Source organism: Pyxicephalus adspersus, chromosome 9 (assembly GCF_032062135.1).
Source record: "Pyxicephalus adspersus chromosome 9, UCB_Pads_2.0, whole genome shotgun sequence".
NCBI classification, from domain to species: domain Eukaryota; kingdom Metazoa; phylum Chordata; class Amphibia; order Anura; family Pyxicephalidae; genus Pyxicephalus; species Pyxicephalus adspersus.
The window spans coordinates 49,165,517-49,178,984 of record NC_092866.1 but is presented as its reverse complement, the minus strand read 5'-3'; the positions used below and the strand labels follow the sequence as shown (position 1 = coordinate 49,178,984).

The following is a 13,468-nucleotide window of genomic DNA, read 5'->3' as shown; positions in this document are numbered from 1 at the left end:
TACTATAGAACTATTAGCCTTGCATTGTTGGAGATAATGCCATTGCCTGTCACAGCCCCGTGTGGCTTATGGAACTGGCTTAGGGGGACTGCTCACATGGAGGGCAATCAAGGAATAAGGAAATAGATTGTCACATAAGTCTGCCGATGCTCTTTCTCTGTCCAATTATCATGCTGGGGAAGGGAGATGTATTTATTTCTAGTAGCAGAAACAAGAGAAATTTAGGATTGGGTAGACAAGACACACAAAACATTTGGATGGCTAAACAGATCCCTTAACAACATTTCATTTGTGTATTTAGGTGTCTGCTTTTATGTTTATGTGACTTTCCCTTCTTTAATTATACTGTGCCAATACAATGGTATTTTTTTCTTTTATTTGGCTATATCTATAGCGTTAGGTCTACATATCAGCCATTGAGTCATTATACTATCCTAGCCTTTGACACAAAAATACATAATATAGAGAGGATGCAGATCAACACCATCAGAGGGAACGCTTGTGCATTGACCCAGATCCTGCAATATCTATCTTGAAGCTGCAGTTCAGTCAGGCAGGAATCTTTGTTCCTTACCCAGTATAAGCAGTCTTGGAATAGGGTAATCATTACAGTATGATCATCCTGATGTCTGATCCTTTGTCTTCATAGAATTTCCAGCATGTGACTTAGCACTGTAAAAATGGAGCTGTGGGATGGTCAATTAACCATAAGGCTGCTGGAGACTGTTTAAAGAAAACTTCATAAATGCATTTACCTGCCTGAGAAAATTTCTAGGAAGCACAAGGTAAAGCAAGTTTGCCAGAATAAGGAAAAGTAGGAGAATATTTGATGTATAGGTTAAAGGAAAATAAACCTAAATAATACAAAAATTGAGCAGGCAGGTTTTGTATTGCAGTAGGGACAGGGGATATCTCTTCTGCTATATAACAATTTTACCTGCCTTTTGCAGTCTTCATTGTACTGTACACTACACTGCACATGTGCAGCTCTGCATACTTTATTATTATTAACTAGTATTTATATAGCGCCAACATATTATGCAGCGCTTTACAAAGTCCATAGTCATTAACCTAACTGCATGTTTTTGGGATGTGGGAAGAAACCGGCACACCTGGAGAAAAACCACAAAAACACGAGGGGATCATACAAACGACTGGCTAGGCCGTATCTGGCCTAAAAGCCAGACTTTGCCTACCCCTGCCTTAGAAGGTCCACAAGTGGCTGCGTCTTGCATAACTTTGCAGAAACAACGCCCCTGCAGATAGTCATGGCAGTGAAATTTTAGTATTTTAAAAGTTTCTATTTTTTTTTTAGTACATATTTTTATATTTTAGTACTATTTATATTTAGTCTATTACTTTAGTACATATTCATGACAATGTCATCATGTGTTGGAACCATGGCGTTGGAAAATTATTCCAAATTATTATGAAATATATTGCAGTTTTTGTGTTGCGTTGTTTGCCAATGTACGGTACATACTGGAGCAGTTTCTTCACTAAGGTTCCATGGAACTTTATGGTTCCTCCAGGGATTGATCCTCCAATAGACTTTTAATATTGATCATTTGGGGTGACAGTAGGAACTGCACAGCAGCCTGTGTATTCTGTGCAGTGTGGAGGGTCAGTGACCTCCTTTAGAAGACATTGTTGTTGGTTTTTTAGTAATACAGCATGAAAAAATTGCTAAACTACATTGGGAGACAGCTGTACTAACATTGAATCATCCTAGACAATTACAAATGATCCTCACGGGTGAGAAAAATCTAGTGCTTGTACTTAGAATTAGAATTCAAACAAACAAAAATGCAGAACTGCTGGAAACAGATGGGTAGAAAACATGGAGGGGGTTTTAGGCTAATGACTTAAAAAAAAGTTTTTTTTTCTCGAAGATTTATCTGTGCTAGAAAATGATGGAGTATTGTATCCAATTGTATGCGGCCTGCATAGTTCTATGGATGGATTTCAGGATGAATGACACCAAGCAGAATCATCTGACACATGTACTAGGCGTTTCTCCACCGGGGTTCTTCCAGAGGTTGCTAGTTGAACAATGAGCAATGCGTTACGTTTAGTTCTGTTTAACTGATACCAATGAACATAAAAAAATGAAGGCGTCATTCTTCCTCCTAATTGATTATGAGTACTGCTGCCCCATTTAAATTTGCAGGATGCAAAATTTTTCAAAAGAAGAAAATAGAAGAAGCTAGGGTTTTTTGGGCAGTGGGTAATTATATTGATAATAAAGTGATTATTACAGCAAAAACTATCAATGATAGGTACATACAAAAATTTGAGCGGTCATCTCCATTAATATTTTATAGGGTACAAATTCACTCCCTAATTTTTTAACATATAGTGGTCAGGTTAAGCGTCCCATAACCCGACCCGTTTCACCATACGGCTTCCTCAGGGGATTTGCATGCACACCAGAGAGACGCCTGTGCTTTAGCAAGGAAAAGAATACCATTGATCCCACCTCCTTTTTAAGGAATTTTGCTCACAATAGGACATAATTTGTAAGTGATAACGTTCTCAACAAATCCTGAGGAAGACGTATGGAGAAATGCATCAGGACATGAGACATTTAACCTGACCACTATCGCTTGAATAATCAGGGATTGAATTTGTTTAATTGATTGGTCCTCTACTCCATTAAATATTAATAGTAATGACCATTCCTAAATATTGTATGTACCTATCACTGATTGTTTTTGCTGTATTAATCACTTTAAAATCAATATAATTACCCACTGCCAAAAAAGCTCCAGCTTTTCTATTTTCCTCTTTAGAAAATGTTTGCATCCTAACTGATGCCAATGATCTTTTTAGCTAATTGTAAGGGTGACATTCTTCCGGCTGCCCAACAATGTAAGAGACATTCTTCCTACTGACCAACACACTAACATACTGTGAGCTGCCATTATTGTAATTATAGAAGGAGTTCCCTGGAGATCAGAAAGTTCATGATGTTTGCCTATTTAGCCAACCCATGCATGCATTAGTGCGGATAAACTTCAATAACTAAAGTTCAATAATCATTTATGTTTGATATTTTACTCAGTAGGGACCCTACCAAGATGGTGCTAGTTTACACAGTGTGTAATGTTACCATTGGTTTGTGGTTGTCAGTGGCTGTGCTTTGTGTACATTATCAACCACCTTCCCCTTCAGTACCACCCCTAACAGGCAGCAGCCAATAGAGATGTTCTCCACTGTGCACCTTAGCAATGGGCTTCTATTGGTGCATGGTCTAAATTAGGTCACTAAATTTTATATCACTATAAAGTAGTGGAATCAGTTACTGTCATCGAAACACATGGACCTGTAGGATTCCCAGCAGGGAATGTCTGAGGGAATGCCAGGTTCTTTGTTTCATAGAGCCCTTTGTGTTATTTGCAGAAACCAGCTAAAATTTCATATTCCTAATGTAAATTGTCCAGCTTTGGTTTAATAAAAGCTGATTGGGTGCTATGGGCAGCCCACCTATCGTACTCTTTTACAACACAAGTTCGGCGATTTGTGTTATGAGAGCAGTTTTTTTTTATTATTGCTTATATTCTGCACAAACTATTTGCCCTCTTATATTTGTATCTTTCTGTTAAACAGAATGCTGGGCCAGAAGGAAAAAGACAGCATATCCCTTACATACACTGCCTACACTGACATATGAATTGTTATTACAAATGGAAACATATCAGGGGTTATGAAGACCTCATTTGTGCACACTGCTGCACACATTAATATTTCAGTGCTTAGCTGTGTGGCCAAACACTGACCCCTGCTGGTCCTGCAAGAAACAACTCTAAGGGTTTGGATTGTCTACTGTACCTATAAAAGAGATTCCGAGGATATAACACTTATTTGATCATTTATGCATTTTTTGTCTTTAAAATAAATCTAAAATAAAATATTGATGGGGAGCCAATATATGTAAGTAACAGATTCCTGTTTTCCTTTAAAAGAAAAAAAAAGTTGTGGAAGGAATACATCCTAGTTATTCTTAGTAATCCTCCAGTTAGTTTTAAGTGTTTGTGAATTTTATTCCTAAAACCTTTTTTTTTTGTTTTGTTTCGTCACCAGAAGAATAGAAGGAATTTTGTCCAATGGTGTTTTGGTAACATATGTCTGTGGGGGTAACCGACCCCAAAATCTAAATCTACATATGAACATTGCTAATGACGATGCATGTGTATACAATGGTCCCGTGGTGTCATTCATCTATTCGTCATGGAACCCCTGCTAAAATTCAATTCATCAGAGATCAGTGGGAAGAATTCCTATTACATTGGTAGGCAGTGGGTAAAATTATACCCTTATAGACCGCTAAAAGGAACTGGCATGTAAGGTTGGACCCAGAAGTATGCAGGTAGTGCCAGATCCCAGTTTTAGACTTGCCTGCAAAAACTGCCCATTCAGCACAGACACAAGAGACTTCAGTGTCTTCTACCATGAAAAGTTCTTGTTTATTTATATGCTTTAAAGTTCCACTTTCAAAATTTGTGGTTAGGTAGTATTTTATTGCAGAATGGAGGATTTTTCTTCTGCAATAAAACACACTCACCTGGTTGATCACTTCCTTAGTCAAAATTGCTGAGCTGTGCATGCAGCAACACATCCCACCTTCTACTGTGCCTGCCGGGGATGAATGAACCCCTGCAGGGAAGGTAACGATCAGGCCAATCAAGATGGCTAATGGTGTAAGGAGGAAGAAACAACGGAAGAGGCCGGCGCCCATGACAGAGAAGAGACAGGGGAGTATGAATGGAGATTAGTTCTGGTTTATTTGCCAGAGCTTTAGCAACTTCTGTAGGAAACCTCCAAGAAGAATTGAGAATAGGATTTAGAATAAAAGATCACAGTGTGTATAATCTAGATTTCCCCACCTCTCAGGCCTGCTAGGCACTAAAGAATAGGTGTAAACTCGAACTGCATGACATTTAGCTCATTATGTTCAAAATTTCATTCTACCATTTGTTGCACTTCAGGGCTGCAAAATCCTGCAGCTATTTCTATTTACATACACCTACCCTACTAGTGGCGGTGTCATTTCTCAGTTGTGACAACGGGGGACAAGGGCTTGGGAGAGTGTTGTCATCCTATAGAAGGAAGGAGCTGAAAAATGATCCTAAGGGCACGATCACCAACTGCTATTTTAACAAAAGCTGTAAATAATGAATAACTTTTGAAATTACAAGCAGCAAAAGAACAGTGGTGTAACAGGCACCCTTGGTAATGGTTGGCAATTCCTGACTGGAAAAAAGACAGCAAATCATTGCTTGGAACCTCATTGGTTCAGCCAGTGATGATGATGTACCGTAGCAGAAAGTAAATTGGTTGCTACTGTAACACAAACCTAAGCAGTAAATTGTGCTGAAAAAAAAAACAAAAAACAAATTACAAGCAAGAGGATTATATAGGCAAAAACAGACTATGACCTCAATATGTGAACTCACCTACAGAGCAAAATGGTAATTAATTAGGGTTCCCAATACAGATGGATCCTCATGACTTCATCACAAAGATGCCCAATGTTCCCTGGTACATACATGACTCAAGTATTGCTTCTATGTGGGGTTGTCACATATGAGGCTGGAGAGCTGCAGGTTCTAACACGGTGTCACCCTCTGACTATAAAAGTGTATTAAACATCATTAGAAATACTCTGCAGCAAATCAAACACACCGATTTCCTGCCTGCATAATATCCAACATTATCTATATCATACTGTCCCCGTCCCGCTCGTTCATGGATTTGATTCTCAGTCCTGGAGGTTCTGCATCCAATGACCTACTAATGACTTCCTCTCTCATAACATGCACAACTTCAAGATCTCTCTAGGGTCACCCCCCCTATTTAAAAGAGCTTTAAAAAAATATCTTTAGAAAGTTGCCTACTTGTCTTATTCAGTCTCTTAAACCATCAGTACGTCCCACTACTACATATCTCCCCTCCTATTGATACTTTTACGCACCTCTTAGATTGCAAGCTCTTTGGGCAGGGAGCTCCCCTCCTCTTGTGGCATTTTATGTCTGTCATTTACAACCCATATTTCATTTACAGTGCTGTGTATTTTGTTTGGTGTGTTTTACAGTTCAATGTCAATTCGAGCATTACACACGATAGTCTGCCCAATAGTAACCACTATTTTACACTAACATCTATCCGGGCATTTTAATATTTGCACACCTCCTCCCCAAAGCAAGCACCCTGCTTCCATCAGGACAAGGGCTGTTGTGTCAGGAATTGAGGAAGAATGCTGTAATATAGGAATCTATGTAAAGCACTCTACTGGCTCACGATCAGCACAAAAAAGAGTAACAATGCCACTATGTCTAACATTAGGTATACAATAAAAACAAAGCTTTTACCTAAAAATGTCATTTGTGTAGTGATGAAGGGAGAAAGGGGGAACCCAAGAAGACAAAATATAGGCACTCTTCAGCTATAAGTATTTAGAGGTCAGAAGTTTTCCCTGGCAAGTACACCGGCTTCAAATTTTCAAAACTTTGCTCACCGACATTTGTCTGGTTTTGATCCATACATGCCCTTGTAAAAAGTTTTCTAAACCAAAGGATTTTTTTTTTCTTCCTACTGAAATTTATTTTGAAAATACCAAAAATAAAATCCATATTTTACGAATTAACATACAAAATCAATGAATATTTCAAAACCAGAGGTGGCTATTATTAAATAAAATGACAAAGAAATAAAAAAACAATATGAAAAACTGAAAATACAAAAAGCACTTAGATATCACCAGCTTTGGCTTTTTAAAGGGAGAGACGCAAATTTTTTGCTAATCTACCACACTGTATCAGGAGAACCATTATAAAATTTCTAGCCAAGACAGCCGAACATCTTTCTTGGGAAACATTTTACAAATGAATAAAACAGGGACCCTGAATCCATGAGTGTCTGCATAAAGAAGAGCACAGAGGTCCAATGTTTCCCCCACTTGGTATTCTTTTAAACGGACTTCATCATCTGGGAAAGTCAGCTCAGATCCTGAAGAAGTCTTAACTGGAGTATGAGGTTGCATGACTGCTATTTAACTCTAAGAGCCCAGTTCAAGCGTGTTTATTCCGGATAACTTCTCCTCCTTCTACTTCGATTTGCTCATAAGCCCATTTGCGGTCACATCTGCATTCCACGCCGCACTTATTGGAGCCACACTTTTTGCAGGCATAGAAGCAGCCCATACAGTCTTCATCCAGGCAGTCACACAGATCCATTCCACTTGCTATGAGGATTCCTCTGCTGTCATACACTTTGTTCTTTGGGGGTATTGTTTGCCTGTAAAATAAAAATATACTTGTTTGGTATTTTTGAGGAAAAACAGATAAACTTAACTTTCCTCCAGATAAGGTGCAGGGCAATATTTCAATTCCCCCGCCACTGAGATCCTGGGGAATGGTGATAAGGGCCCCAAAGCAGATCTTGCAAATTAATGTATGTAAACTTTTAAATCAGTTTATTCAAAGTATTTTTTTCTGTTATTTATTAGAGTGGGGAAAGGTTTAAACCCAATTTTCCAGTGCAGAAAGTGACAATAATCCAGGTAAATCTCCCAGATGGGACATACAAAGCAGCTGTCAGCCTCCATGGTGGCATAAACCTACTGTATGAACAAGCCTTTAGAATTTCTGGCCTTGAACCACCTACCCCTTCATAAAAGCCAAAAGTTTACCAAGCAAAACTAAAGTTTGCAGATGACCTCTAAGTTCAGCATAGTTTACTATGTGTCCAAAACAAACGTGGTTACACTGGAGCAGCCTTTCTGGATGTTTTAAACATTAGGGGGAACCCTTGAAATATTTTTTAGTTCTTAGGGAATCCCTGCTTTAATTGCTATAGCCAAAGATCATAGAATATTAGCATAGTGGCCAATAGGAAAAATGTGACTCTTACAAATAGCCAGATGGATCATTGGTGTCAGTGGAGACTGATCTGAGGGGCCCCTAGCGACCTCTGGTTGAGAAACACTGCATTAGACATTGGGCCCGATTTTAATAAAGCTCTCCAGGAATGGAGGAAATAGATCATAGGTCAACTTGGGTAATCCAACAAATGCAGTAAAGTAATGGAAGTATATTTAGCCTTGTATTCATAATGCCTGAATTTCGGCATGTATTCTGCACACAAAATAGATTTTTAAAGGCAGTTTTTCTCAAGTTCCTTGAGCAATGACCAATTTGCACCTCTCTGATTAGTTTAACTGACACCAATGATCTTTTTGGCTATCTGTAATTGTGACATTCCCATGGGCCAGCAATATACCAGGCATTCTCCCAATTGACTACTACACTAATTTACTGTGAGCTGTGGGTAAAGTAATTATTGCAAGGGTTCCCCAAGACCTAAAAGTTATTTCAAGTATCCCCCATGTTAAAAAGTTTGAGTAACTTTTTTTTTTTTTAAAGCATCTTTTTCTGCCATCCATCTCTGAATATTTTTCCTTGTGTTGTACCGCCACCTAGTGGAATACATGAATATTTCAAGTGAACACAGCTGGACATAGTACACATATGTATAAAGTTCTTTGTGTTGTATATATAATGCCTTGATTGGCTTTATTGCTGGAAGCAAAATCCGTATAATATATTTGAATATTGGGGCATCTATATTTTTTTTTATTAAATTGCTATATAATGCTCTTCAGTAGTTTTGGTTTACAGTTTGCAATCTTGGTGCAAGACTATCACACTCATGGTGTCCTATCCTTCTATTTCAGCAGCTCTTTTAAAAAAATGCCGAGCAGGCTGCCCACCGAACTGGTAAACTTGTGTAGTCCAACAGACTTTAAAGAATTATAAAAATTATTTTAATGTTTCAATAAAGTATATTGGAAACAAAATGGGAACCAACAAAATCTGACAAAATCTGAAGTATACGAGGGGTCGCTGAGAAGTTCCTGGCTTTGCCCCCTTTCAGATGAAATAGAAAAATAAGTATGGGGCATATGACAGACTAATATCTTAGTATGTAACTGAGCAAATATCAGGACTTTGTGATTCCTAAAACTGTTTTTTTCTTTTAGTGAGAAGCTGTGACGGCAGAGGCACAAGCAAGTTTCACGTGGTTTGGAGTTATGGGCCGTCATGAAGTTTTTGTTTCTCCAGGGAAAGTCAGCAAAGGACATTCACACTGAGATGTAACAAACACTGGGGGAGAAGTGTCCTTCCTACACTGGAGAAACTACTAGTGTCTGTGTGATTATATATATATATATATATTTATTATATATACACATACACACACACACACACACACACACACACACATATATATTGTGCCTCCAGGCTCGATATTCATCAGTAACACCAAATGTCCACCCAGGTAAAGGAAATTGGGTATAGCAGGATATCTGATAAACAAACCTCTCCGATCCTGTGGCTGCAGACTTGGTCAGCCGCCTCTTCTCTCGTGCACTAGTTTCTGGGGTGAAATCAGTCTGCCGCCCCGGGTTGGAGAACTGCAACGACTTTAAGGTTTTGGCTGATCGCCCCTAAAAGAAAAAAAGACGTAAGCAGATGTTATACAGATTTAGAGTAAATATAGTTTGAACACCAAAATAAAATCAGTTAAACAGACATCTGTCTTTAATAATGATGTAATGATGAACAGCAACTGGCACATTCAGGGCACACTGATGACCGGACTGCATCATTTTAGGGGAAGTTAGTTTTATGAGTACATAGGCAGAAGACAGTACCAGGTGAAACTTATATCAGCGCTATTCTGCTCTATGGTGAGGGGAGAGAACAAACGAGAAGCACCCCGCTGCGCGCTCTCCCCTGCACTTGCATTGTGGTGGTTCATTGCTCATGGATCCAAAAACGATATTGGACGGTGGTTGTGCACGTGTCAGATTCTCGGCCCAAGGCTAATGTAATAGGGTGTACAGCAGTGTTTCTTGATGTTTTTTGACATGAGCAAACCCCTTGAAATAACTTTCAATTATTCAGGGAACCCCTTCTATAATTACTATATACACAGCTCACAGTATATTAGTGTGGTGGTCAGTGGGAAGAATGAATTATACATTGCTGGCCAGTGGGAAGAATGTCACTCTTACTGATATCCAAAAATATCATTGGTATCACAAACTGGCCAGAGAGGCCGAAACTGCTCATTGCTCAAATAACCCCTTGTAACCTCTATAGGAACCCTGGTTAGGAAATACAGAATCTATTTTACTAACATGGGACTCAATTCACTAAGCTTTTCACAGGGAAAGATCTTACTAGAATCCCTGTGACAGTACTTTTCAATCTCATCAACCTAACAATTGATGTCAATTTTTATTTTTAATTTGGACAGAGGGGTGGGGGTTAGAACCACTGTTATGTCTCAGTTGGGAAGATTCAATCTTTCAAATTGTCCTGACTACCAATATCACCAGGGCTTAGAGTGAGAGAATATATAAATATTTAAATCCCAGTTGACAGGTGAAAAAAACCTAATAGGGGAAACTTGTTCCTATTATTATTATTAAACAGGATTTATATAGCGCCAACATATTACACAGCACTGTACATTCCTATTATACCCATCCCTCTCACTGGAATGGTACCCTATCATGTCTGTATATCTGTATCGCTGGTAAACACAGCTTCATTTGAAAGGAAACCAGAAACAAGACAACATCAACACCCCCAGTGCTGACCTCTGCTTCTGTGAATGCTATTTAATAAACTCTGATTACACTCACCTTCCCACGTTCCATTGTGAGTCCAGCTACCTTCTTCACTTCCTTGTTTAGATTTTTGGCCATGCCAGGCTGACATAACCATGCAGGCTCAGGAGTTTATTCTGTCCTGCAACTGCAGGGGAAGCTGGGATGTGTGGATAATGCCAGAAACAATCATTAAGCTGTGAGTGAGCATTTTAAAAGATAAATAGATTGATCAAGCAGGTAAGAATACTGATTGCAGAAAAGACATCGCCTGCCCTCATCTGCAATAAAGTCTGGTCACACATTTATAAAGTGGAACTTTAGCTTTGATACTGACACCATTGCTAGATAATTGACTATAGGTTCTCTTAAAGGCCAAGGATAAAAACATATATTATTGAATCAATACATGGAAGGTGTACAAAACAAGACCTGATGATTTTGATGATAAAAAGAAAACAACCAGTATAAGGAAGGAAGGAAAAATAGAAGGAAAGGAAGGAAAAACTTTAGCTTGCAGTGGAGCTTGCTTATACCTAGGTAGACCAGGCTTAGGGGATGTACATTAGGAGCACTAAATTGAAGCGGAACCTGAAAAATTACACTTACCTTTAATCCTGCAGGTCTCTCAATGGCGCTGGTCCTTCTTGCAATCTGATCCCGCGTCGTCCTGGAATTCCGCTTTTTCCCAGGGCTGAGGCAGTGCCAGGCGCCGCCATCTTCTATGTTCACTTCTTTTTTTCTCGTTCTTCTTGGCACGTCACCCAAGGTGCAGGATCAGATGACGTAGCCCGCTGTAAAGGGGAAAAACAAAAAGAGAGCCGACCTCCCTGCGCTTGCGTGATGCATCTATTTCTCCTAATAGAAATAATGCCCCTTTTGTGCATGTCAGAGATCAGGGCATGCGTAGAAGGAGCAGCCTGAGCCTCCTGGGATGCATGATGTAGGTATCCAGGGAAGCTCTACGATCCCATTCATTCTTAATCGCCTCGGCGATCAAGGGGAGGAGCTGCACTTTTTTTTTTTTTTTTTTTAAGTACATGAAATTATTGACTTTTAATTTAAAGTGTCAATAAACTTGTTTTCTGCAAAGAACCTACAAAATATTTCTTCTGCTTCTCACAGCACTCTGAAGAGGAATCACTAATGAGTTCACCAGAAGAACATGTTAAAGGGTACCTAAACTCAGAAATTTTACTTTACATAAAAGGATAGACAACCCTTAAATGCAGGGGTGTCAAACTCAAATACACAGTGGGCCAAAATAAAAAATTTGGATAAAGTCGCAGGCCAACCTTGATATTTATTGAAAAAATATCTACATTTGAGGCAGGTCGCTAATGAATGTCAGAAGGTGGGGTGCTTGTGGGTCCTAATTGATGCACCAGCAGAGCATTCTGGGATTTGTAGTATTAGCGGTGCATGCGCTGTCTACCGGCGGGCCAGCTCTAGTGACATTTGGTATTTTCCTGTGAGCCAAATATAATTACAGTGCGGGCCAGATTTGGCCCACAAGCCTGAGTTTGACACCTAAGGCAAAGTAAAAATTCTGGGTTTTTTTGTTTTTTTTTTAAGTGCAACACGATTTAAAAAAAAAAAAAAAAATCAAAAATGAATGGGAACGCAAAGCCTTCTGGGATACTTACATCACACATCCCAGGAGTGCTCCTTCTGTGCATGCATGAGCATCTTAGGCATGGGCAGAAGGAGCCTTTTTGCACAAGGAAAAAAATTTGCCAATCTCACGCATGCACAGTGAGATCAGCAAGTTTTTTTTCATCCTAGGATGAAGAACCTGGAAGAAGAGACGAAGATGGTGGCGGGACGAGGCGGGACAGCTCCAGGTGGTTTAGACTACACTGCGGGATTGAAGGTAATTGGATTTTTTTTTTTCCACAGCTTTCAGTTTAGTACCTCTTTAATCTTATAGGCCAACCCCCCCTGCTGTAAGGAATGGTTCTTCCCATGTCCCTACAGGACACAGCAGTAACCATTGAAGTAGCAGGGGAGCCCATACTTAACACTGGATTTCAGAATGGATTTTGATGAAGCATTTCTTTTGTAGTTTAATATCAATGTACCTAAAATAGTTTTGCCTGAAGGATTCATTCTGGAACTTTACAGGTCAATATTTGTAATAATAACACCAACAGAGAAACCACAAGTTCCAGCATACCCAGGTTATATAGACTACAGTCCAGCTAGGCCCTCACACCCCAGTTGTTGGTGCATAGCAGAGTGAGGCCAGCCTTCTATTGCTTTATATTGACATGTTAGTAATGTACAAGCGTTACACTTCCCTGCTACCAGCTATTCACCAACACCCAACCCCAATTCTGCGCTAATAAAACTAATGCAGCCGCCTCCCCGGGTGTTTTGGCCCAGCCGGCGCCCCGTAGCCTATCACTCACTTTCGCCTGGGACTTTTTGCTCGGCATCCCCGCGTTACTCCCAGAAGCCTCACGCCGCCATCTACAGGCACACGCCCCTTATGACGTATTCTCCAAACATGAACCATAGAGACACGGGAGAAAGGGCAGATAGACAGAAGGTTTGTGTCTGGCGCTATCTATGGTACTGGATGGCGTTTCCATAGTGATTTCCTGATGCCTGAGCAGGCATGTAAACAATGGTGTGCTGCTCATAGACAAAACATATATTTTATCATATACACCAAAACTCCATTATAAAAAGAAATCTGATATTTATAAAATAAAAATGTTTTTTGTTAATATAATTACATAATAGTTATAATTTTTATAAATCACACTTAATAATATTAATAATAAT

The 13,468-nt window shown here is 39.4% G+C and overlaps 1 protein-coding gene across 2 annotated transcripts; it reads right to left on the bottom strand.

Annotated features, from left to right (window-relative positions):
• Positions 1-6,577: 6,577 nt before the first annotated feature.
• On the bottom strand, positions 6,578-13,176 carry ARL14EP (ARF like GTPase 14 effector protein). 2 transcript variants are annotated; one of them, XM_072421853.1, is made up of 3 exons: positions 13,090-13,176; positions 9,381-9,508; positions 6,578-7,296 (listed from the first exon to the last, which is right to left on the bottom strand). In XM_072421853.1, exons 1-3 carry the CDS (start codon positions 13,114-13,116, stop codon positions 7,071-7,073), a joined length of 381 nt encoding a protein of 126 aa, XP_072277954.1. In that variant the 5' UTR covers positions 13,117-13,176; the 3' UTR covers positions 6,578-7,070. The 2 variants fall into 2 exon arrangements, with proteins under 2 accessions (XP_072277954.1, XP_072277953.1); XM_072421852.1 differs by lacking the exon at positions 13,090-13,176 and adding an exon at positions 10,715-11,260.
• Between the last annotated feature and the right edge of the window lie 292 nt (positions 13,177-13,468).